The 27,219-nt window shown below is 39.5% G+C and overlaps 2 protein-coding genes and 1 pseudogene across 2 annotated transcripts in view; 2 read left to right on the top strand and 1 right to left on the bottom strand.

Moving 5' to 3' along the window:
• Window positions 1–967, top strand: part of LOC106146293 (olfactory receptor 5B2-like) — a 3,118-nt gene extending 2,151 nt beyond the window's left edge. Inside the window, 2 exon segments of the mRNA XM_013506401.1 lie at window positions 1–440; window positions 442–967. The exon segment at window positions 1–440 is cut by the window's left edge and continues 1 nt beyond it. Of these exon segments, the coding sequence (XP_013361855.1) occupies window positions 1–440; window positions 442–895 (894 nt within the window). The 3' untranslated portion in view covers window positions 896–967.
• Window positions 968–17,960: 16,993 nt separating this feature from the next.
• LOC102006598 (olfactory receptor 5B2-like) lies at window positions 17,961–22,739 on the top strand. The gene is made up of 2 exons (XM_013506387.1): window positions 17,961–18,869; window positions 22,668–22,739. The coding sequence occupies exons 1-2, from the start codon at window positions 17,967–17,969 to the stop codon at window positions 22,737–22,739; spliced, it is 975 nt and encodes a 324-aa protein (XP_013361841.1). The 5' UTR covers window positions 17,961–17,966.
• Window positions 22,740–23,161: 422 nt separating this feature from the next.
• Window positions 23,162–25,119, bottom strand: LOC102006264 (annotated as a pseudogene).
• Window positions 25,120–27,219: the final 2,100 nt, after the last annotated feature.

Here is a 27,219-nt window from a genome sequence, read left to right as displayed (position 1 = left end):
GATGACCCACGCCTGCAGCTTCCCCTCCTCATGACCTTCCTCCTCATCTACACCATCACTGTGCTTGGGAACCTGGGGATGATCCTGCTGATCCTCCTGGATGCTCGTCTGCACACCCCCATGTACTTCTTCCTCGGTAACCTGTCTCTGGTGGATTTCTCTTCCTCCACAGTTGTCACTCCCACAGTCATCGCTGGGCTCTTCACAGGAAACAAGCTCATTTCCTACAACGCCTGTGCTGCTCAGATGTTCCTGTTCGCAGGCCTTGTAGGTGTGGAAAATTATCTCTTGGCCTCAATGGCCTATGACCGCTATGTGGCAGTGTGCAGACCCCTGCACTACACCACCACCATGACCACAAGTGTGTGTGCGGGTCTCGTCCTAGGCTGCTATGCCTGCTCATTCCTGAATGCCTGCATCCATGTTGGGAACACATTCAGTCTCCTTTTGCAGCTCCAATGTGGTCCATCACTTTTTCTGTGACGTTCCACCGGTCATGGCTCTGTCCTGCTCTGACAAACACATTAGTGAGCTGGTTCTTGTTTATCTCGTGAGCTTCCATATCTTTTTTGCTGTTTTGTTTATTTTAACATCTTATGTCTTCATTTTTGGCACCATCCTGAGGATGCACTCCCGTGCAGGACCTCGCAAGGCTCTGTCCACCTGTGCCTCCCACTTCACTGCCGTCTCCATCTTCTATGGGACTGCGATGTTCATGTACCTGCAGCCCAGCTCCAGTCACTCCATGGACACTGACAAAATCGCCTCTGTGTTTTACACCATAGTCATCCCCATGCTGAACCCCATGGTCTACAGCCTGAGGAACAAGGAGGTCAACAGCGCCTTCTTAAAAGCCAAGAGTGCATTCACTTGTTTGAGGCCCCGTAAGCTGTAGGAATTTGATTGTAACTGTGAGGTGAACCATTTCTGGGTTTCTTTTAGTTTTTGCCCAAGTGCTGTGTTACATTCTGAGGCCTATGTTTAAAATAAATTACTGAAATAATACTCTCATTTGTGCGAAAGTCTTTGAACATGAAGAAATGCTACTGTGTCCAGAAATAAATGAAGAGTGCGAATGCTTAAAATATCCTGATGTCTGCTGCCTAAACCATCCTTAAGGATATTGATGCATGCATGGATTACAGAGACATTCTTTTTCATATCTCATGTCAAAGCAAATATATGTACAACAGGCTCAAAACTGCCCATAAATAAAAGAAATGTCCACAGGGGTTCATAATGACAAATGGAAATGTATGTGGTCGGTTTCACTAGACATGAATATAATTGCTATTTGTGGCACTTAATTTTATGTTTATTTGGCTGAATTATGGGATAACTCGGGTAGCTAGGAAAATGTTTTTGACTTTTTTGGTGTGTCTGAGTCTGGTATTTAAAGTAGTGGGTTAGTGAAGAAGATCTGTACTCTTCTTTGTGGGGGCAAGCTCTCTGTCTCTGTCTGTCTCTCTCATTTAGAACACCCTCCTTCTGACACTCTCAGACATCAGTTAGTGATCTGTACCTCTTCTTCATCTTCAGTGTCCACACTCATCCCAGGCCCAGTCCCTGCCTCTGTCTCAGGCATTTGTCTCAGACTCAGTGAGCCCCCTGCCAGCCTTGTCCTTTGGAGCACAGACAGAGCATCATGGGACTTTTTACCTTGCCTGTTATATACCATGGTACCCTTAACAAACATCCTCTGATGTGTCTGTTCTGTTATTTCAGTTTTACCTGAGAACACTGAATAAAGCATTAGTGTTTAAAAACTGTGATTGAATATTTGGATTTTGTAATAGGTTATAATTTGGGCTCTGATTTCATTAATTTCTTTGATTATATTCTTATAGTCCTAATTTGAGAAAATACATTATACATCACAAAATAAAAGAGGTACTCTGCATAATTTAATGAGCCATGTACAAATCTGGCATCTCAAAAGAATTAATATTTATTTTTATGTCATCATTCTATACATCCAACATGATCATATTTTCAAAAGGATAAGATAGAGCAAGAAAATGCAAAAAACCAGCCATCTTTTAAATATATTCATATATCATTACACATTCAGATTAAGAATTAAACCTAAAAGCCACTAATATTGTATATTTTTCTTTCTGCATGTATCTTACACTGTAATATTTGCCACGCAACTCTACTTTACTTCGGTCACATTCTCTCTTTCACTCTCCTGTCTTTTTATCCTTTGTATTTGCATGGATTTTTTTGCCCTTTCTTCACATCATCAATCAAGCTCATGCCACAGGCCCTTTGTACTTGCTCTTCCAGGCATAGATTTCTCCTTGCACTCAGGGCTCTGACTCACTGGGACTCCAGTGTAGGTAACCCAAGCACTTGTAACCCAAGAGTCCTTCCCTGTCGACCATCATCCCTGCTCAGTCTCTGGTTGTCAAGCACACTGGCCCCGCCCCCTAAGTCATTCTCTGCAGTTGTTGTCAGCCCTTCGCTACTCTCCATGCTTATTTACCTTCCCCAAGAGAACGTGAGCTCCAGGAGAGCAGTGACTGCATCAGTTTTCTCATAACATGGTGATCAGTAGCCGAGAATAGGTGTATTGCATGCAGATTCCTCAGGAACATTTAAGTGTATGAAAATATACTTGACCTTTTATATTAATTGTGCAAATACGTTGAGCCCTTGACTCATTGGTGGTGATAGTGAATCGTGTAGCATAAGAACCTTCTAAATCAGCATGCAGCACATTTGAAGAGACAGTGTTCATTTTGTGATTTGCTGTAACAGCTTTTCCTACCTTCTCACCTCCCTCACTTGTAGACAAAACAATTTTCTGGAAATCTCATCACATACATCATCTCAAAACTTTCATTTTTGTTTTACTTGAAATGCTGACTCATTACAAGGCAAACGACATCAAGTAAGTACTGTTTGCTAATTCACAAAATGAAAAATTTAAGCCTCTATATTTAGTTGTATTTGAGGAATTTCTACATATAGACAAATTGTACAATTGACTGAACTGATTTTTAATGTCCTAATTTTAGGATTGCTTTGGATTTATAAAAATTTTCAAGACAGTGCAGAAGGTTCCCATGTGTCCCTAGAGTGAATCCATGATGGACCACAAAGGGCTGAAGTCCTAATTCTGAAACATTTCAGTATTACTCACTCAGTGTGGCCCAAGGCCCTATGCAGATGGCAGTATCTGCAGGATTTGGGGAAGGAGAGACCATCAGGATTATCTGCGTAGTTTCCATTGTGCTCACATGGAAACCCCAAGGGTCCCTGTGAAGCAGAGTCAGAAATGTTTAGCCATAGATGACAGGGAGCTGCTGACGAAGTAGCTGGCACATTTCAGCTCCTGGGATTATTATGCGCTTCCGGTTCATACAATCTGAAAGACTTACTGTGAGTTGATGTAACCTGTAAGTGTGCAGAAGTTCATGACAGCGTTCATTGTTGGAATGTGATAGACAGAAAAAACCCTTGCTGATTTCTTCTGGGCGACAATCTTATGTGACTATGGGACATTTTTTTGGGTAAATTCACCAAGGAAGCTACCAGAATTAGGCCTTCCATTCTTGAGAAGTTTTATTTTGTTTTGTTTAATTTCCTTCATCTACACTTGTTACAAGCTTACCTTTCATGGTCATTTTGACTATGGGATAAGCCAGAAGTCACAAGGTGACAGATCTGGTAAGGTGGACCAGGACACGGCTTTCACTTGACAGAAATTGCCATAAGCATTTGAATCCACGCAGCACACTGACATAGGCAGAAAAAGAGACTCACAGAGGAGGAATTCCATGAGAAGAAGGTGCCAAGAAGGGTGAGATAAATGCCTTCCAAGTGAGCAGTAGTGATTTGGATGTGATGAATGGCAATATTACTATATTTTTTTCCCAAAGTTACACCAAAAAGTCTATACTTTTACCACATATTTTACCTAAAGGAGATTAGGGTCTCTTTCAGGACTGATAGGTAAGCCTTTGGGTTATTTGTTGAGATATTAAGATACTAACTCAGATCTTTCAGGTGACCTTATTTCCCTGTTCTTTAGACAGTGATATTAGGAGAAACCAAGTCAAAGTCACAGCATTCATGCTTTTGAGAAATACTCCAAAGAACCACACACATAGTGTGTTCTTCAGTTTTGGACACTATTCCAAAACTACTCTATGAGTTACAGTGGATAATTCATAAGGAATAGAAATCCCTTTCTCAGGGTTCAGGTGGCTGGGAAGCCCACGTGCGCGACAGCATAGTCAGAGCCTGGCGAGCGCTTGTTCCTCCTCAGGGACCTTCTGCTGTATTTTCACAGGGTGCGGGGGAAGAACATGTCGTAGCATCACAGAGCCCAGAGTGCTGTGCTTCAGACAGCACAAGGCGGAAGGAACAAAAGGCCCCGCTAGCCCTCCAAGCCCTTCCACGCGGGTACTGATGTCCACCATGGGGCCGAGCTCAGTTACCTCCTAACTCAGCCTGCATCTCTCCTAGGCTCTCACCTTTTAGCACAGCACTACTGGCTTCCAGGTGCCAACACAGATGGGGGGCACACTTTCATGTCATCACACAAGTTGTCTCAGGTCCTCCTTTTCTCTTTAATGTTTTCCTAGGATTTAGCAATGTCATATTGAGTGGATGTTGCCAAATCATACCATGGACAACCACTCTTTCCTTACTACCGAAGGTAACCACTAACATTTTAAAATCTAATTAGTTTAAAAAGCTAAATCCAGAAACTTGAGAACCAGTTGACAAACTCATCCTTAAGATTCTGTTCCTCTAGATCCCAGATCTGATTTACAGGATTTTCTGGACAGTAAGAGTTAACAGAAAGTACATGTATACATGTTCTTTCTCTCTCCTCTCTCTCTCTCTGTCTCTCTGTCTGTGTCTCTGTTTCTCTATTCTCTCTCACCTTCTCTCTCCCTCTGTCTTTTTCTTTCCCTGTCTCTCTCTGTCTGTCTCTGTCTGTGTCTCTCTTTGTCTCTCTCTCTTGGTCTCTATCCCACTCTCTGTCTTTCTCTGTCTCTGTCTGTCTGTCTGTCTGCCTGTCTCTCTCTCTTTCTCTCTCTCCCTTTCTTTCTCTCCATCTCTCTCTGTCTCAACCTCGCTCCCTTGGTTATGGCTGCTGAGAAGTATGAATCTACTGGTGTCCAGCATGCTCATGATCTGGGAGAGCCAAAGATTTCTGACCTGTGTAACTGTGGGACAAAGATGTTTCATATCATACAAAACCTCTGCTCCTATACAGTTTTATCCTCATGCTTCATTCTATTACGGTCACAAAGTACATCTTTATATGTTCTGTTCCCATTAAATTAGCTTATTTTTAATCTCATTCATCTATAAAACTATATAAGAATAACAATAGTCACAAATCTAAAAATAATGTTTAATTTTAGACTTTTCTTGCAAGCCATTTTTAATTTTTCTTATAATTTTAAAATTTTTATTAGTACATGTTTGCAGTAAATAAAGATTACATTCACCGGCATTGGAACATGGTGGACTCCACCTATCTCAGTTCTTTTTTTCTCTCTCTCCCCTTTTTAAAAAAATCTTTTGCCAGCGTCAGATTCAATCATTTATTTTATAAGACATTATCAATTTAATTTTTACAAATAGAGGCTAACTGGCAGACTAACAGGCCGAAAACCACATAAAATGCCTAAGACAATTGTATTAATTCAAGGTGCACTTTTAGATACATTGCAGTGTTGGAGTACAATAAATTTTTCCTTCTTTTTTTCCTATTGACTGCCTTTTATTTTATACTTTATTTATCTGTTAGTTTTCTCATATGAGAAACCATGTGACATTGGAGTTTGTGTGTATGAATTACTTCCCTTAACATTAGATTTCAAGGCGCATCCATTTTCTGACAAGTGCCTCAAGCTTTCCCTTGAGTGGTGCTCCATTGTGTATAAGTACCTTATTTTCTTTATCCATCCACCTGTCTGTGGGTGTGTAGGCTGCTTAGAAGATTCAGCTATTATGAGTTGTGCTGCTATAATATGGGTATATGTGAATCACTGTGTAAGATGTTTTTTAATTCTTTCAGGCAGCTACCTAGAAGGGGAATAGCTGGGTGAAATGGGATTACTGCCTTTAGTTTTTTGAGGAACCCCCCTGCTGATCTCCACAGTGCTTGTATCAGTCTACACTCCCTGAAGCCCTCTCCCTTGCAGCCTTGCTGGCATTTGTTATTGGCAGATTTCCTCAGAATAGCCATTCTTTCTGGAGTGAGATGGAATCTCTGAGATGTTTTAATTTGCATTTCCCGAAAGGCCAGAGATGTTGAACTTTTTTTTCATGTATTTATTGGCCATTTTTACTTCATCTGAGAAGTGTCTATCCTCTTCAAATGCCTATATTTCTATTAGATCTTTAAATTTGGGAGTCTAATTTTTTAGTTCTTTATATATTCTGGATATTAGTGTTTGAGGAATAGCTGGATATTTTTTTTCTGATTCTATAAATTGTCTCATCACTCTTCAAATTCTCCCATTTGTTGATTTTTAGTGTTATTTCTTGTGTAATTTGGATTTTCTTCATAAAGGTTTTGCCTACACCTATGTCTTCAAGAAGTTTATCTTTTCTCGTCTTCTGGCAGATTAAGTGTTTCTGCTTTAATAGTTAGATCTTTGGTCCATTTTGATTTTAATTTAGTTAATGCACAGTGAGAGTTATGGGTCTAGTGTCAAACTTTGGATGTGGCTAGCCAGTTTCCCCAACACTGTTTAACCTCTTGTCACAAGTAAGGTAGCTGAGTGTGCCTGGGGTTGTGTCTACATCCTCTGTTCTGTTTCACTAACCCTCAGCCCTGTGTTTTTCCCCAAAAAAATATGCCCTTTTTATCACTGTAGCTTTGTAGTATAATTTGAAGTCTGGGATTGTGATGACCCTGCCTTTCCCTTATTGCCCAAGTCCTTTTGCTTTTGCTGTTCTAGGTCACTCCTGGTTCCATATGAATTTTATGATTGCCTTCTCTAGTTCTATAAAGAATACTACTGGTATTTTGATTGGGGTTGATTCTACAGGACCATTTGTCTCTTGCTGATTTTATGATCTTCTCTCTGATGGTGAACAGTTTGAATACAAAGTATGTGTGAATATCTTCAAGTTTATCTTTGAGGTTTGCAAGCTTTATGGAAGTGGTTTTATGCCGCTGATCCAATTTGGGTTTGTGGACTTATTATTGAATTATTGTTTATTCCCATTTAAAACTCTCACTTCTGATACTCCAATTATGTATTTGTTGGTTTATTTGGTGGTGAGAAATAAGGCCCGGGCTCCATGAAGTTTTATCCTTTTTTCTTCTCTTCTCCTTGTAAAGAATTACAGCAACATGTCTCTCAAATTCCCTGACTCCTTCTTCTCCCTTCCAAATCACTGCTAAAACCTCCAGTGAATTCTACACTTCACTTTGTGTGGTTTAACTCTAGAATATCTACCCAGTTCCATTTCACAAGATTTGTCTCCTTATCAATAGGAACCATTTGTGGAAAACTCATTTTCCGAGATTCTTGTAGTTCTTTGTCAATCACGTATTTGAGGTCTTTGCATATATTTACACCAGTTGATTTGGTCACTGGTGTTTTTGTCAAGGTGTAGACCTCTTTTAGGTAGTAACTGTCAATTTCTCCTCCCCGCTTTTTTCTGACTGAGCTGAGCTTTCTTGCTCTTTGCATGTGTCAGATCATTGATGAAATTGGCACATTTTTAACATTACAAGGTGATACCTCTGCAAGTCAAGCTCTTCACCCTACCCAAGGTTACTGTATTGTTATTTTGCAGATTTTGTTGTTTATGTACTGAACTTCCTAAACAGTTTTAGAAAAGTATTTGCTTTGTCACATGTGCTGTGATGCCTGGGTTCCTTTCCTTGGTGTCAGCTTTCAGTATTAGAAATGTTTCTATAAAAGTCATGTTAAGGCACATTTAGCCTCAAATTATGCTCTGTAAAATCTTCCAAAATTTCTGAAGATCCTGTAGAATTTATTCTGATAGTTTTCACTTGTATTTTCAGGGTTTTTTTCTATAGAGTAACAGATCCTTATAATACTTTATTATCACATTTTTGGTGTTTCTGTAATAAGGAATTGTACCTATACTCAGGACCTCCCATATAACCCAGTTAAACTCTAATCTTATCGTACTTATTTGAATCACAATTGCACTCCCATATTGTATGAGGTAACGTTTACAGGTGTTAAATATTAGGATCTGATGTTTTGTTGGACAGAGCATCATTTACCCTCTAATAGGTTTGTGATTTAAACTGCTATGGGTAAATGGAGGGTCCTCTTTACACATGTCATACAAGACAATTGCTGATAAGGCATTGCCCTGTACAGAAGTATCTTCTGGAACAACAAGTCACATGATCACCAAGCAGGGGAGAGGACAACTGCAGATCTGTGTGTGCACAAACAGTATAATAATCTTCCCACACGTTATTACCTAGAATTATTCCATATCTTGCCTGCAAAATGGGGGAGAAATGAGGAAATAGTGGATTCAGTTGATACCATTATTTCTGTGACCCGTGCTCTAAAAATGCTACAAGAAATTTAATTTTTAATAAATATTAATATTTAATTAATATTCAACATATGGGACCCTTTATATATTTAAAATTGTGTTGTAACATGAAAAAACTCCATAGATGACTAAACATCACGATCTCCTTTGTTACAGAAGGGAAGCTGAAACTTGAAGAGGTTACATCCTTTATCTGAATTTGAGGTGAAGCAACCTAGATACACAGCACAAGTATTTAACCATGACATTTGCCTCTAACAAGAAAGGAGTAATAATTTTTGGAAATACACTATGCACATGCCAGTGCTTAGAGATTGACTCTACAACTGCCATGGGACCAGGCAAAAGCTGGCACTTGATGGCAGGTACAGCTTCGGTCTGCCAAAACACTAGCTTCTGCGGTGTGTTTCAGTGTGCTCCTGAGACTCTACCCATCCTTGTAGTTGTTATATTAAGACACAACGACGTGTAGTGTCAGCCTATGTGTTTATGGGACTGCCTTCACCACCACTACCCTTACTCGGAGCTTATTGAGTAAAGCAAGACCCCATTCACTGGGAGTAGATTAGAGTCATAATCTCAGAACCTTGAAAGGAATTTAGAAACTGGCTGGTAAAAACACACAATCGGCTGATGTGAAACACAGCATCATGAGCCTGGCCTATGGACAGACGATCTGAAATAGTCACAGTACTACTATAAGACACACGGCCCAAATCTCTCAGACATCTGTGCCAGCCAGGACCACCTCCAGCTGCTAGTATCAGCCTTGGACTTAAATCCAACTCAACAATAGACAGTCAGTAGCTGTGTAAACCTCTGTTCCATCCCAGTGCTGTGCTCATACTGGCAGACTGTGGGTTGTGAGTGTGCCACAGAATTCCAATGTTGGTAGCCAAGGCTTTGACCTAAATGCTTGAGCCAAGGCATTGATAGTGATTCTTCCAGGACCCAGGCAGAACCCTGAACTGCCTTAACACAGTGGGTTGCTGAGTGTGGACAGGACATTTTCACCTACCTTGTAAATACTGAGAGGCTTATCAGCATGGATTATGCTTTCTAGGGAGTCTCTGCATCATGCTAAAAATCACACCAAATGTGAGTTGGTAAAAACCTGTGTTTGGCTTGCCTTCTAGTTCTGAAATGGTAGCAACACACCAACAGCACACCTCTGGCAGAACTGAACGTGGACAATGTCCGGTGCTGGAATGCTGGAAATGATACAGGTTCAGAGAAAATAAGCTGCTTAGAATTTCTAAATAGGACACAGCTAAAGTCAGATTTGGAAGACTATAATAAATAGTTACTTAATCAGTGCTCATATGACAATGCATAAAAGAAAAAAACAAGAACTTTTAAGAATCTATGATCTTATCTAATAATAGTTTAAATAAAATGCCAGGCACTGATTGGGTAGTAATCAATACAGGAGAAACTTCAGAGAGATTAAAGACAAGTCTTCCTATTTCTCCACAGCTTCACCAGCATTTGTTATTGGTTGATTTCTGCATGATAGCCATTCTTACTGGGGTAAGGTGGAATCCCAATGTTGTTTTGGTGGGAATGCAGACTGGTGAAACCACTGTGGAAATCAGTTTGGAGATTCCTCCGAAAACTAGGTCTAGAGGCCCCATTCAACCCAGCTATCCCTCTTCTGGGTATTTTCCCAGAAGATCTAAAAACATCATATCACAGCAATATATGTGCACTTATGTTCATAGCAGCACAATTTATAATTGCTAAATTGTGTAAGCAACACAAATGTCCATCCACTGAGGATTGGATAAGAAAATTGTGGTACTTTTATATAATGGAATATTACTCAGCTATAAAAAAAGATAAACTCGAGGCTTTTATAGGTAAATGGTCACAACTACAGACCATCCACATAGGTGAAAGAAATCAGACTTGCATGTGCAAGCACCACATTGTTTCACTAGTGTAAAACCTGAAAGAGTTAATTTAAACTAGGAGGTATGATAGACATTGTGAAATGATAGGAAAACACTCAAGGGTAAAGGACAACTGGGATATGGGAAAAGAGAAGGGAAAGGAGGAGAAATTTTGCATGTATGTATATACAGGATAGTTAACATAGTTGTTCTGTCTTCTATTTCTTTGCTGAAAGAAACTGTCAATGAGTCTTTGGTTGATCAGTATTGCATGTCTATATCTGTTTTCACGAGAAGCCATTTTGAAGATATCAATATGTAATACAGCAAGCATTGTTAATTCCCTACCACTTTGTTTGTAACTCTGTACTGTCTGTACTGTTCTTTTGCTATTTTGTAAAAGGTTATCTGTCTGTTAATGTTTTCCTCCCTTTATTTTTAAAATAAAAAAAGACAAGTCTTATCTTGAACAAAACAAAGAAATGATTCATTGCTCCAATGTCACAGAGATTGAATCAATTTTTAAATAAACAAAAATTAAGAGGAAAGTACATTCCATAAAATTAAAAACACAATAGAAAACATTAATTGGAGAATGAACAAGAAAAATAAATGACTGAGCTCAATGACAGGCTACCTGAAAATACAGAGAGAAAAAATAAAATGAATGAATAAAACTTGTGAAAATTTCTGGCAGTATTAGAAGAGCAAATGTGCAATTTGTTCACACTGAAGATGCTCTGGCAAAAGATAATGGGTAAAAAGACCATTCAAGGAAATAAGAACAGTGAACTTCTCAAAGCAGAGAAGGGTACAAGGTATAGGTGGTCAAAGGTCACCAATCAGATTCAGCTTAACCAACTCTACCCCAATTCATTGCAAAATCAATTCTCAGGGAAAACAAAAAGAGTAGACAGCAAGAGAGAATAAACACAAATCACATAAGCCCACCCTAATTGTCCTAACAGCAGATTTCTCAGCAGAAATCTCACAAGCCAAGTGACTGGAGAGGGACAAGAGATTTCCACTGCACTAAAGGAAAAACTTGCAACCAGGAATGTGGCACCCAGAATCGCTAACCTTCATACATGAAGAGCTAAAGACATTCCAAAAGAAGCAAAAGTGAGAGAATATGTCTGGGCCTGTCCTGTGGGAAAAAAAGTTTAAGGGAATTAATCAAATTGAAAGAGACACTAATGAATAAGAAAAAAAATGAGACTACAATAAGTTCCTGGACCCTAGTAATTATATAGACAAATTCAAAATGTTGTTATGTGGTAAACGTGGTGTAAGCACTGCTCAGACCTTTAGCATGAAGGCTGAAAAAAAGTTAAAAACAGTGCTAACTACCTTACAAAATAAATAATATCAAAAGGGGTAATACAAGCTACCAAGAATACAAATTAGGAGGGAATGACATGCTAGTGTGGATCTTTCTTTTTATTATTTTTTTATTTTAAAGAGAACAAAAAACAGCAAAAAACTACACAGAATTTCTAAAGATGATAGGAAATTAATAATGTTTATTATATTGCATGTAGTTATCTTCAAAGTAGTTGCTCATATTACCAGGTACAGGCATGAAAAATTGATCAAACAATACAACCACTAACTGTTCCTTTCAGTGAACTAATAGAAATAGTACTACAATTATCTTAGCTATCTTGTGTATTGTGTGAACCATTCTTATCCACATTTTTCTAAAATTCTAGTCTGTTCTTAACTTTCACATAATCTCAAGTGCTATCATTTCATTTAAGTAAAATATGGTTTTCATAAGCTTTACAGTGTATACAAATAAAAAATTTATAATAGACAAACCAAATATAATAAGCAAAGAATCAAAGCACAGAAATTCATTATTTATCTATAATAAATGATTCAACCAAACTGAGAAATAAAGGAACTATAATAAAATGAGAAAACAAGTTACAAAATGGCTATAGTAATACACCATAAGTCGATAATTAACTTGAAGTTGAGTAAATTCTTGGAATAAAAAAAAACAAGCAAATGTATGGATTTTTAAAAATTATCCAACTACATATGGATAATCTGAAACTCACTTCAAATGTAAGGATTACACACACACTGAAAGGCATGCCTTGCAAACAGAATCCAAAACACCTGGAGTAGTCATGTTTATGTCAGTTAAAACAGACCAGCGTTACCTTGGTACCAAAACCATATAATGATACACAAATAAAGAAATAGTTTCAAATCCTGGAGGACATAAATGTAAAATTTCTCAGGAAAATTCTAAAACTCTTAACCTAGAAGCATATTAGAGAGTTTATTCAATAGGATGAAGTGAGCGCTATCCTAGCAATGAAAGGATTGCTCAGCAGATGCAAATCAACAACCAATACACCACTTCAACAAAACAAAAGAAAAAGACCTGTGTGATAATAAGAGGTAGGGGCAGAGACAGAGAGAGAGTGGGGACAGAAAAGGAGAGAGATTTAAAACTTTAAAAACAAACTGTTGGAACCAATACATTATTTCAGCAAAGCTTTAGGACAAAAATCCAACATAAAAACAAAAACACTGCCTTGCTCCAGTATCAAAGCATCTGAGGCAGAAGTCAAGAAAGCAGTTTCATTCAGAATAAATACAAAAAATACTCTGTCCTGCCGAGGAATTGACCAACAGATTGATGGCCTGGAGAAGGAGCGAGAATGTCTGAAACTATATTGTTTAAAAGGAATGGATCTCCGGGATATACAAGAACTTCAAAATGGTCAGTAACAAAAACAAGTAGCTTAATTAAAAACAGCGGGCAAACTAAGTACATATTTCTCAAAAGAAATCATGCAAAGGACCAATGATACATGAAAAATGGTCAATTTCACTTATCATTGAGGAAAATCAAATCAAAAGCACATTTAGACGTCTCCTCAGGTCAGAAAGAATGCCTTTATCAAAAGACTAAGGGTAAGGAGATTGGCAAGCATTGGGGAGAGGGGAGGCCTGGCACTGCTGGTTGGAACGCAGTTGTGTACAGAATTATGGAAATCTGCAGACACGCTCCTCTAAAAGTTAAGAATAATGATCCTGCTGTCCCACTGCTGAGTGCAGTTTCAAAGCAAATGAAATCAGTATGCCAAAGGGATTCCACGTTCCTTGTAGCTAAGAAACAGAAGCAGTCTCTGTCCATCCTGAATGGAAAAAAGAAAATGTGGAGCATGTGGACTACGGAACACTCGCCACTTGTAAAATGAGTGAAATTCTACCACTCGTGGCAATGTAGATGAAACTGGAGCACATTATACGAAATAAATACCCCAAGGTAGGGAAACAATCACAGAATAATCTCACTTGTTTAGGGATCTAATGAGGGTGATGTCACAGTAAAGTGTTCATGAGAGGCACAGAGAGCAGGGGCAGGAGGGCGGTGGAAGGGAGTGAATCGTTACGAAGTCTCTGCCAGAAGCAGGAAGCTCTGTAGCCCACTGCAGGCGCAATGACCACAGATAACAGTGTGCACCATATCCTCCAAACAGAGGGAAGACAGGATCGGAAGTGTTCACTGTAAAGAAACAAGCAATATTTGAGCAGGCAGACTTGTTTAACTTAAACATTACAGAAAGTTATGCACATATACTTGAATCCGAGTAACTCCTTTGGTTTTTCTCCGGTCCCGGGAACCGAACTCACGACCTTGCGCTTGCCAAGCAGGCGCTTTTGCTGCTGAGCTAAATCCCCAGCCCCTCGAGTAACTCCTTAATATGTAAATTCTTTACACTTTCATTTATTGGTTAAAATGACATTTACGTTTTTAAAAAATATAACCACCTTGTTCCCTGCAGGCAGCTTAAGGCTTCCTCCCTAAAATTCCAGGAGGAGAAACTGACCTATTCTCAGGGGGAAATCTCCAGAGATCACAGTGTCTCCATGATCGTCGCCAGATCTCCGTGTAGAAGCCTCCGGGATCCCAACAGGACTGGAGCTGGCAACAGTGCAGAAGGGTCATGTTGCTGCCTTTGCTACTGGGTGCCATTCACCCACCTGACTGAGAGCCACTGTCCCCACCTGCAGGAGTGCTTCTGACCTGAGTGCTGGCTGTGTGCCTGCAGCCATGGCCGGGGAAATCCCTCAAAGGTAAGTTTCATTGATGAACATGTTACAGTTAAGTTTATAGGTACAATTTAGATATAGATTTACAATCACATTCATCCTAGGGAATTTGTACCCATACATGATATAGTGTGGTTCCTCTTTTTCTCCCATTCCCCTCTCCTTTCAACTCCCCTTCCTGGGGCTGAGGATTTAGCTCAGTGGCAAAGCGCCTGCCTGGCAAGCGCAAGGTCGTGAGTTCGGTTCCCGGTACCGGAGAAAAAACCAACTCCCCTTCCCCTCCTTTTGTGCAAGGCTTTGTTTTCTTTCTATCCTTCTTTTCTTATTTGTTTTTTTCTATTCCCTTCCTTTTCCCCTCCCCCGCTCCAGTTCCCCTTTCTTTCTGAACAATTTTTTCTTATGTCACAATATCTATTATACATTTTGGCTCTTATGTACTCTCTCAATTTCTCACACCAGAGAGACAATGTAATATTTACAAATGTGTGCCCAATATTTTTCACTTAATTTTTTACTCAATGGAATACTAACCAGCCATAAAGAAGGATAAACTTGAGACATTTATAGCTAAATGGATGGACCTTGAGATGATCAGTGGACTTTTAAAGAATAAACTGTTTGAGAAGTGATTTATAGACCTCTCATTGCTTACAGACCTCTGTGAATTATGTGAGAGGAGTAATCACACCGTAACGTTCCAATGGGAGGAAAAGGATTCAAGATACATTAAGAACATGATTCATGTGAATGTCCTCTTCTTCATGTATCTTTCCTGCCTTGGACACATTGGAAAACTCAGAACATTACTTGAGACAGAGGGAGCTACTTCCACAGGGCTTCTGCAATATTTCAAGGGCATTTTTATTTCAAATCACTATTCTATACTGACTGTAGCTTCTCATTTAGCAAATGATAAGCTTGTATATTCCATAAACATTTCAGTGAGAAGCATAATTTAAACAAAAACAGTGTCCTAAGCATACTTACGATGAATTACCTAAAAATAGAAATGTTTCTAATTATTTTTGAATAGTGAGGCAAGCCAGTAGTACAAATATCTTTCATAGAGACTTTGGCTATTCATATGAAAAATAATATTTCTTTCCCCGCAAATTAGAGTCAAAATGAAGATAGAAGATGCTTTAAATGACTACTGACATTATCTTTCTTTAACCATATATTTGTATCTTCATTGAAGTTTCAAAAACAAAGACAAACTCAGAATAATGAAGTAATTCTTTAATTTGCAAAGGTTCATAAACAAAATAACGTGATCTAAACTGCTTATTCTTGGGAGGTGGCTTACATGCTGAGTCTTTTTTCTATTATTTACATTCCCTTGCACCATAGCATAAATTCTCAATTCTGCACTGCAACTTTAGATAACATAAAAAGATTGCACACAACACAAACATACCATATATATATATAGCTTATCCTGTGTTCTAGAACATAGTGTGTTATATACACTATATACACACAACATATATGTTATATATAACATATATGTTATATACACTATATAACACATGTATATATGTATATAACATATGTATATAACATATATGTTACATACATATATATATACATATACCATATATATTCTATATATACATATATGTTGCTTATTCTATGTTCTAGAACATAGTGTACGTGAAAAGTAACCATATGTGTTAAGTTTGATGAATATCTTCATGGGGCTACTTCATAAATTTAGGTTTCCCAAGTCTTAGAAAAGGATGGGAGGAAACAATAATTAGTTTTGGGTTAATATCCTTCAAAAGATTAGAGTTTAAATAAAGAAACTTTAAATACTATTAGGACACAAGAAGAGATTCAAATAAAATACTTAAAATAAGCCACTTGCTTCTAAAGCATACTTGTGAACTGCACACAGCCCAGAACCTGGCTAGTTCCAGCGCTCGCTGTCTGAGAATTCACTATTCGAAGACAGTGATGAGTGAGGCAGTGAGCTGAAGAACATGGACTTTTCTCAAACTCAAACATGGATTTCAGGAAGCGGTTCTGACAAGGGAGGCCCCGCGGGGAGCTGCAGCAGCCGCAGTCACACGCATGCAGGAGAGCAAGGCGGAAGCAGTGGGAAGCACGAAACTCTCAGAGGCTCCTGTGGAGGGAGGGAAACCGGAGGAAACTTCAGGACTTCAAGGTCACCTGAGACCGGAGCCCTGTGTCACAGTCCTCAGAATGCTTCAAAGCCATTATTCCATCCTAGTAAAAACACGATCGCTGGCACTCATCAGGACGAGCTTGACCCAATTTTACCTTCCTTGGTTATTACTTGTCACATTCATACCTAAATGTCAGTCTCTATACCTATATTTGTTTGCAGAAGGCAATGTCAGGTTCACTGTAGATCGTGGAGGACTCGCGCTTGCTAGGTGCAAATGTGCGGTCTGACCTGTGACCCTTCAGAGAACCTTAAACTCTCTGACTGCCGTATCTGCTGTTCTGCCTCCCTCAGAATGCCCTGTGCCAGTGAGCGTGCTGCACCCGTTATCTCACCCCAGCCCTGTGCACGTGGATGAACCAGGAGGGGCGGGATCAGACTCATCCCCAGCTGCACCCAGAGCTGGTGCTGTGAGTGCACGCTGTCAACACGCGGAGATGTGCTGGTGGTCACGAGTCTGGGACAGTGAGGAAAAACCTCGAGTTTCACTCAGAACTTGTTAAATCATTGAAAGATTTTGTTGCTAAAGAAAATCATCATTTTATTCTTTGACTTTTTTTTGTCAGTTTTAGCTTCAGATGAAATTAACACATAACCAATAAGTCAGGTCACTATGAAAACTGAATGCTGAGTTATAAAGAATTGACAAAATGAGTTCTTATAAATTCAGTTCATTTCAATTTGACTCGAATTTACTTAGAACTCTTAGACTTAGGGGGCAGTCAGCACACATTACAGCTTAGTGTGGGTGTAGAGCAGAGACTGCCATTAACATCTGTGACATTATGAATGAAGCACTGAAGCTCTCGTGATCCGTAATTTACATGAGTGCAACTAATCAAGACCACAGTGTCACTGGAGGACGACAGCTAATGTAGGTCTAAAGTGTCAGGACGAGTTTAGGGTAGGTGAGCAACTTGAAAGTGTCAGATTTTACTGTGTTCTAGAGAGAAAATTTGCTGACAGATGCATCCACAGACTTTTTGATCCAGGTACTCTATTAAACCATCTGTATCTCACTTTAGAAATTTAAAATGTTTTATATTAATTACATAGATGAGCCATTAAAATTCTTAAGATTCAAAATCACATAAATGTGCATACAATTAATAGATCAGCTAGGTTTTCAGGAAAATACTTTTTCAGGAGAATCTTCAATTACACATTTATGTAAGATTGCACAGCACATATGGTAATTATACGTTAACTTCAGTTTCTTTATGTTTCTTTGTCTCCTTCCTCACTGCTACAGAGCGTGTCGAGATTCTCAGACAGCTCTGATGGAGAACAGGACAGAGGTGACAGAGTTCCTCCTGCTGGGGCTGACCGATGACCCACGCCTGCAGCTTCCCCTCCTCATGACCTTCCTCCTCATCTACACCATCACCGTGCTTGGGAACCTGGGGATGATCCTGCTGATCCTGCTGGACTCTCGTCTGCACACCCCCGTGTACTTCTTCCTCGGTAACCTGTCTCTGGTGGATTTCTCTTCCTCCACAGTTGTCACTCCCACAGTCATGGCTGGGCTCTTCACAGGAAACAAGGTCATTTCCTACAACGCCTGTGCTGCTCAGATGTTCTTCTTCACAACCCTCATCTGTGTGGAAAATTATCTCTTGGCTGCAATGGCCTATGACCGCTATGCCGCAGTGTGCAGACCCCTGCACTACACCACCACCATGAGGACCAGTGTGTGTGCGGGTCTCGTCCTAGGCTGCTATGTCAGTGGCTTCCTGAATGCCTGCATCCACACTGGGGAAACCTTCAGTCTCTTCTTTTGTAACTGCAATAGGATCCATCACTTTTTCTGTGATATTCCACCGGTCATGGCTCTGTCCTGCTCTGACAAACAGGCCAATGAGCTTGTGGTTGTTTGTGTCGTGAGCTTCCATATCTTTTTTGCTGTTGTATTTATTTCAACATCTTACATCTTCATTTTTGGCACCATCCTGAGGATGCATTCCCGTGCAGGACCTCGCAAGGCTCTGTCCACCTGTGCCTCCCACTTCACTGCCGTCTCCATCTTCTACGGGACTGCGATGTTCATGTACCTGCAGCCCAGCTCCAGTCACTCCATGGACACTGACAAAATCGCCTCTGTGTTCTACTCCATGGTCATCCCCATGCTGAACCCCGTGGTCTACAGCCTGAGGAACAAGGAGGTCAGCAGCGCCTTCCTAAAAGTCAAGAGTGCATTCATTAGTTGAATTCTGATTGTAACTTTGTGAGATGAGTCATTTCTGGCTTTCTCTCAGTTCTCCATCAGTAGTGTTTCATTTTGAGGCCCATGTTGAAAGTAAATTCTTCAAGTAATTCCGTCCCTTGTGTAAAAATATTTTGACATGACAAAAGCTACTGTGTCCAGAAAGAGATATAGACTGAAAATGCTTAAGGTATCTCAACGTCTGCTGTCTAAACCATATTTAAGGATACAGATGTATGCAAGCATTATACAGGTGTTCTTTTTCATGCCTCCTATCAAAGCAAATATATGTACAACAGGCTTCAAGCTGCCCATAAGTGGAAGAAATGTGCATAGGAGTCTCATGATGACAAATAGAAATGGATGTGGTAAGTTTCACTAACCTGGAATATAATGTGCTATTGTGGCAGTTAATTCTATGTGTTTATTTGATTGAATTATGAGATACTCAGGTAGCCAGGAAAAAATTTTAGTTTTTTTGGTGTTTCTGTGAGTGTCTGCAAAGGACTTCAGTATAAACTATAAGCATTTCTCATTAAATACCAAGAAGACCTTTCTTCTGACAGATGTATCCACAGATACATTTAATATATAACATGTTTTCCCAAATTAGGACTCTAAAAATATCACCAAAAAATTAAAGACATCTTATCCTAAATTGCATACTATTACCTAAATCAAATATTAAATTTTTTTTTAAAGAATATTGTTATGTTTGTATTTCTCATGTCAATCAGAATCAACAGAGCAGGTATAGACATGGAAGAGCACATTTATTAAGGGTATCGTGGTATTGACAGAGAGGTTGTAAAGTCCAGTAATGTTCTGTCATAATTGCTAAGGACAAGGCTGGCAGGGGGCTCACTGAGTCTGAGACAAAAGCCTGAGACAGAGGCGGGGACTGGGCCTGGGGTGAGTGTGGACACTGAAGACCAAGAGGAGGCACAGATCACTAACTGATGTCTGAGAGTGTCAGAAGGGGGATGTTCTAAATGAGAGAGACAGAGGCAGAGACAGAGACAGAGAGACAGAGAGAGGAAAAGACAGAGAGAAAGAGGAAGAGAGAGACAGAGAGAGAGAGAAGGAGAGAGAGAGGGACTGGCACAATGAAGAGGCCAGATTTTCTTTACTAATCCACTGCTTTAAATGCCAGATGAATTCATATTTATTTCTGACTACATCATTTTATACACCCAACACGTTCATATTTTAATTTTCTGAAGGCCAAAATACAACAAGAGAATGCAGAAAATATAGTCATGTCACAATACATCCATATATTATTGTACAATTTGTTTAAAAATTAAGCTAAAAACTAATAATATTGTACAGTTTTCTTTCTATGTTATGTTTAAATTGTAACTTTTGCCATTTGTTTCCACCTTAGTTTAGTCATATTCTCTCTTACACTCTATTGCTTTTGGCCCTTTTCTTTTGCACTGATTTTTTTTTTAACATTTCTTCACATCATCAATCAAGCTCATGCCACAGGCCCTTTGTACTTGCTCTTTCAGGCATAGATTTCACCCTGCACTCAGGGCTCTGACTCACTGGGACCCCAGTGTAAGTAACCCAAGCACTTGTAACCCAAGAGTCCTTCCCCATTGACCATCATCCCTGCTCAGTCTCTGGTCGTCAAGCACACTGGCCCCGCCCCCTAAGTCATTCTCTGCAGTTGTTGTCAGCCCTTCGCTACTCTCCATGCTTGTTTACCTTCCCCAAGAGAATGTGAGCTCCAGGACAGCAGTGACTGCATCAGTTTTCTCATAGCATGGTGATCAGTAGCTGAGAACAGGTGTATTGCGTGCAGATTCCTCAGAAATATTTACCTCTGCAGTCTAAACAGGCTCAAAACTGTCGAGGGTATGAAAATATACCTGAAAAGGAGCTTAGGTGTTAATTGTGTGAATATGTTCAGCCCTTGACTCATTGGTGGTGACAGTGACTCATGCAGAACAAGAACATTCGAAATCAACATGCAGCAGAGACAGTGTTCATTTTGTGATTTGCTGAAATATTTTTCCTACATTCTCACAGTCCTCCATTACAGACAGTATGATCTCCTCGAAGCCCTTCATCATAAAGATCATTTCAAACCTCTCCTTATTGTTACTTAAAATAGCTAACTCATTGAGTTGCAAGTGACATTATTCAACTACTATTTGGTAATTCATAAAGGTACATTAGGTATGAAATAAATTAAAGACTCCATACCTGGTTATATCTGAGCAATTTCTACAAACACACAAAGTATACACTTGACTGAAATGGTTTTAAAAGTCCACGTAGAAAGTGCACATAATAATATTTGTCAGTTGAAAACAAACTATATTTAATGTGCTAATAAAAGTGCAATCTTTTTATCTTGCATTTTGATCTTCTTAGAGCTCAGTAGTCTACCAAACCTAAGCATGTTGTGCATACCCTTGCACGGTTTGTTTACATTCACTCTTGTGCCAGTGGTGACTGTTTCCTTGGAATCAAACCTAATTCTTACATTAGTACATATTGAATTTAAAATCTTTTTGATTCACAGAATTTTCAAAGACAGTGCAGAATTTTCCCATGTGTCCCTGCAATGGGTCCGTGATGGCCCTCAAATGACAAACGTCCTCATTCTGAAACATTTCAGTATGACTCACTCAGTGTGGCCCAAGGCCCTATGCAGATGGCAGTAATTGCAGGATTTTGGGAAGGAGAGACCATCAGGGCTGTATGTGTGTGCTCACCTGGAAACCCCACGGGTCCCTGTGAAACGGAGTCAGAAATGTTTAGCAACAGACAACAGGGAGCTGGTGAGGTGACTGGCAGAGCCAGAGTGATGTGACCACAGCTATGGAAGCTGTCATCCTCTGGTGGATGGGAGAGGCAGGGAAGGGAGTCTGAGGAGAGGAGGAAGGGACCCTGGCCTTGAGAGATCATGGATTTCTGCTCTCTGGGATTATTACGCACTTCTGGTTCATACACCATGAAAGAGTCAGGATGAGCTGATGTGACTTCCAAGTGTGCAGAAGTTTATGACAGCGGTCATGGTAGGAATATGATAAAACGCTCAGTGGTTTCTTCTGGGCTACAATCTTATGTGACTATGGGACATTTGTTTGGGTAAATTCACCAGGCAAGTTACCTGAATTAGGCTTTTCTTCCTCAAGAAGTTTTATTGTTTTTCATCTACACTTGGTATGGGCTTACCTTTCATGGTCATTTTGACTATGGGACAAGTCAGAAGTCACAAGGTGACAGATGTGGTGAATAAGGAGGATGAGACACAGTTTTCAGTTGCCATAAACATTTGATTCCATGCAGCACATAGAGAAAGCCAGAAAAAGATTCTCATTAAAGAGGACTTTCATAAAGACTTACGGAGTTGGCAAGGAGGATGAGATGAATGTTTTTGAGGGGAGGAGGCAGTAGTTTGTGGAGTATTAATGACAATGCATCTTTTACCATAATGATTTTTTCCAAATTTAAACACACACTGTATTTTTAATCACATCTTCTAAGTGCAGAAGATGAGAGCCTCTTTCAGGAGAGATGTGGAAGCCTTTGGGTTATTTGTTCAGGTATTAAAATGGTAACTCAAATCTCTAAGCTTGTCCTATTTTCCTGCATTTTATGCAAACATTAGGAGAAACCAAGTGAAATTCGTTACACTCATGAATTTGACAAATATTCCAAAGAACCATACACATGGTATGTTCCTCATTTTGGGACACTACTGAAAACAGCTTAGAGTAGATAATTCATAAGGAATAGAAATTCATTTCTCAGAGTCCAGGTAGCTGGGAAATCCATCTTCTGTGAAAATAAAAAAATATATATCAAAGCAAGAATTGCATATATAGCTTAATACGTAAGTCCCAGGTTCATCCCCAGCACTGCAAAACAAACAAACAAAAATTTAATTGGTTGTTGTGATAATGGCTGCTGAGTAATCCAAATCTTCAGGCATCCAGCACACACAGGATCTGGAGAGCTGAGAGTATCCTGACCTGTGTAATTGTGTAATGAAAAGATGATTCAATATTGTACAAAAACCTGCTGTCCCATAGAGTGATACCCTCCCTCATTGCAGTGTTCTTATCACAAAGTGCATCTTTATACACTTTGTTTCTGTTACACTGATTTATTACATAATTTTTACTCATTTTTTAATAGAAACAATGTTACTTTATTAAAATACTGAGTTTATTTCACATGTATATTTTTGTCTCCTTACCATCTCCGTGTCTGACCACATTACTATGTCTTATCATAACATTCCACACATATTTAAAACCAAGTAAAGGATGGAGTTCCATCTTTAAAAACTAAACAGGCATTTCAGACAACACATTCTTGGCAATGGGACCTGGACAACATTTATCAAACACAGTAGGGAAAGTTCTCACTTTGCATTATAAAAAGGATAGCCAGATAGCAGCTGTTACAGAAATGAAATAAGAATGAAAGTTTTAACAAACTGTTTAAACTGTTTTGTTAAAGAGACTTCCTCCACTGCCAGAGATCTTGAATAGCCTCCCGGTCAGTCATCTGGAAGCAATTATTCACATAACTGATGAACTTGGCTTCCACTTTGGGAAGAGAATCACCTTTTTCTATACTTGCTTGCATTTTTGCTTTACTGTCTTCTACGAACTAGGTCCTTTGGCTGTTTTAGGAGTCTTTTCATTTTTTAAAGGATTCCTGGCTTTAGATCTTGGTGTTGATGGTTTTGAGTCTTTTCCACTCTGGTTTGATTTTTGTGCATTTTTAGCTGGAGTATCTCATATCGATTTCTTCACTGGAGCTTTCTCTTCAGTTTCCTCATCATCAAAATCATCATCATCTTCAACGTCATCCTCATCCTCATCATCCTCAACCTCATCTTCAGCAGCAGCAAGTTTTATTTTTTTCTGTGGAACCTTGCAACCACTTCCAGGGGCAGATCGCTTTCCAGATATACTTAAGAGTTTTACATCCTCTTCCTCCTCATCTGACTCTGCGTCTTCCTCCACAGCTACTAAGTGCTGTCCACTAATACACACAGGCCCTGAACCACACTTCAACCTTAAGAAAACAGGTGGTGTAATTTCAAAGCCTCTAAGGGAAATCTTTGGCTGTACAGACATTTTTAAAGCTGCCAGTGTTACTTTAATTGGACTGCATTCGTAATTCACAGCCTCTGCTTCAACAATGTGCATTTCATCCTTTGTACCAGCCCCTAAACTGACCGTTCTTAATGACAACTGGTGTTCATTTTCATCATTATCCACCTTAAAGTGGTAATCTTTGTCGGCCTTTAGTTCACAACCGAAGAGATAGTTCTGGGGCCTCAGCGGGCGCATGTCCATATCCATCGAATCCTCCACGGAGTGGTGGCAGCACTTAGGTGGGAGAGAACGCGGACGGAAGTGAATGAGCACTGCTCCAGAGAAGACACGCGCAGGACGGATTCACGCCACGAATAACAGAAAGTTACAAATCGGAATAACAACATTTAGTTTTATATTTTTTGTTACCTTTACTGGTTTTTATTTCTTTTTAGACATTAAATTTTTGTTTTATTTTAAATTAGAAGTCAATACTTCCATATGTTTTTGTGTACAGTGCGGTGATCGCATGACGTGAAGCCCCTTTCCGGAGCCCACTAGTCACAGCGTGAGACCATTTTCACATTGCGTGCAGAGCAGCTCTGTCAGTAGCTGACCCTCAGCTTTCATTTTTCAGAAGCTCTCATGCCTTCCATCGTTATTTTTTTATTTTAAAGATAAAAGAGTGAAAACATATTAACAAACACACATACATGTACAAAATAACACAAAAATACAAGCAATACGGAATTTCAGACAAGGTGATAGGAAATTAACAATGGTTGTTGCATTACATATCGATATCTTCAAAGTGGTTACTCAGGTAAACAAATATATGCCTGTAAGGCTGATCAAACAATTTAACACTAACTGTTCCTTTCAATAAAGCAATAGAAATCAGTAGTACAGCTCTCTTAACTATTCTGTATGTGCGTATTTCTCCCCTTTTTTCTTTCTTTTCTCTTTTCCATCATCCCAGTTGTTCGTTCCTTTTGAGCAGCTTCCTTCCCTTTCACAGTGTCTGTTCTACCCCTAGATTTTATTCAGCCTTTCAAGTTCTTACACTAGTGAGGTGATATGGCGTTTACACACGCATTCTTGAAGGATAGTTCTGTGGATCACAAACTTCTTCCACAGATTACTTGTTTTTAGCGACATCTTCTTAACTGCCCCGTCTTACTTCTTCTGCCTCCTTGGGGAGGGGGTCCAGGAGAAGACCTCCATGAATCTGACTCCGACAGCCTCTGTGTCTCTTGGATGAAACATGTTGCTTATGGCCTGCTCCTTGTAGGACCTTCTGTTGGATGGTGAACGGTTTGAACACAAAGTGTGTGTGGATCTCTTCACATTTATATTCTTGAGATTTGCAAACTTTTAGGTAAGGAGAAAGCCTTGTCTTTTATCAAATTTGAACCTGTGGGCTTATTGTTAAATTATGCTTTATTCCCTTTTGTACATCTTAATTGCCCTTCTGTAACTCAAATTATACTTATGTTGTGACACTTAGTGGTGTGTAAGATGGTCTTGGGCTTCATAAAATTTTCCATCTTTCTTTTCTCTTCTCTCCTCCTCGTAGAGAATTGCAATTGATTAATCTTCAAATTCACCGACTCATTCTTCTCCCTCTCAAATCCCATCAAGTAGATCACCTTAAAATTTCTCATAATTTTTATTTAAAAATGATGTCTCATTCAACGGCAAATTACTTCAAATAAGTGTTAGGTAATAATTCACAAAGATATTAAATTGGAAATAACTTAGAGAGTCCATGTCTGGTTATATTTGAGTAATAACTACATATACCAACTTATACACTTAAATGAAATGGTTCTAAATGTCTTATGTAGAAAATAGCTTGATCAAAAACGAGCATTGGAGTTGTTCAGATATTAGTGAAAAGAAGACACACAAAGACTAACTGATCTATAAAAAGTGTTCAGCCTCATTAACTACCAGGAAATGCATCTCAAAGCAACATTCAGACATCTCCTCACTCCAGTAAGACTGGCTTTGTCTCATATACTAAAGTTAAAGAGGGCTGGCAAGGATGCAGAGAAAAAGGAAGCCCTGTACACTACTGGTGGAAATGGTAATTAGCACAGCACTGTGGGAATCTATGGATATTCTTCCAAAATGAAGACCAGAACTACAACATGATCCGGCCGTCCCACTACTCATGCAAATGCACAGGACGTGAACCCAGCATGCCAGTGAGCTCCACATCCCTCACCCTAAGACATGGAAACAAGCTCGGAGCCTGTCAACGGATGAGTGCACTAAAGAAATCGTGGAAACTGTGCAGCATGGAGCACTATCTAACCACAAAAAAGAAGAAATCATGTCATTCGGTATGGATGTTCCTGAAAGTCACTATGCATATAAATAAAATTAAATAAACAAGCCAGCTTATGTTAAGTACATAAGCTGGCCAGTACTGAATGCTCTCACTCATCTGTGGAATCTAAGAAGTTGATGTTATGAAACAAGGGAGTTGGACAGTGGTTACCAGGGATGAGAGTGCAGGGAAGGCGGGACGGGGGAAATGTCGAGCAGCTGTTAGTTGCTGTGAGACTGGAGCGGGTAGCTCTGGAAGGCTGTGCACAGCGGGAGAACTGTAGCTACCACCTTGTGAGCGCCATACAGAGGTCGAACGGGCAGAATGTAAGCACACGCTCAGAGCAGAGAGAGATGTGAGTTACAGTGCGGATCTGGGGGCATGTATGTGTTTAGGGAGGGCACATATGTGTAAATTTGTGAATCTACAATGAAAGGAGGTGTGGTTCACAGGAGGAAAATCAATGGCACACCCAAGGCAGAAAACTGATAGGTCAGTTCTCAGGTTGAAGGGTTCCCTGTTACATAGTAACACGGCTAAGGCCCCATCTATTTTATTTTTAAATGGATTATATAGACAACCATTATTTACTGTATACTTCCAAAATAAGATAAGATGATTTTGAAAGACTTCACTGTAAAGAAATGGAAAATATTTTCAGAAGCAGACTTTTCTAAATTGATTTAAACTTTGCAGGGAATATACATGCATAGACACATCTCAGAGAACCTCATTCATATGTAAAATGTTTATTTTGCATTTCCATCTGTCAGTTAGAATCTATTTGGCTTTCAAAATACAATAACTATGTTGGTCCCATTGGGCAGTTTAATTATTTCTTCCCTAAGAGAGTGAGATGAGACGCTGTAGCTATTCTCGGGGGAATTCCCCAGACAGCACGAGATTTTTGTAATTGTCTCCAC

Source organism: Chinchilla lanigera, unplaced genomic scaffold (assembly GCF_000276665.1).
Source record: "Chinchilla lanigera isolate Chin_1 unplaced genomic scaffold, ChiLan1.0 scaffold00110, whole genome shotgun sequence".
NCBI classification, from domain to species: domain Eukaryota; kingdom Metazoa; phylum Chordata; class Mammalia; order Rodentia; family Chinchillidae; genus Chinchilla; species Chinchilla lanigera.
Note: the sequence above shows the minus strand (reverse complement) of the source record. Positions and strands in the feature narration are given on the sequence as shown.

Excerpts from the sequence above, each read along its gene's own strand:
- LOC102006598 (XM_013506387.1), top strand. The coding sequence starts at position 17,967 with ATGGAGAACAGGACAGAGGTGACAGAGTTCCTCCTGCTGGGGCTGACC. Across the intron at positions 18,870-22,667 it reads TCAGCAGCGCCTTCCTAAAA|GTAGCTGGGAAATCCATCTT; the intron begins GTCAAGAGTGCA and ends CTCAGAGTCCAG.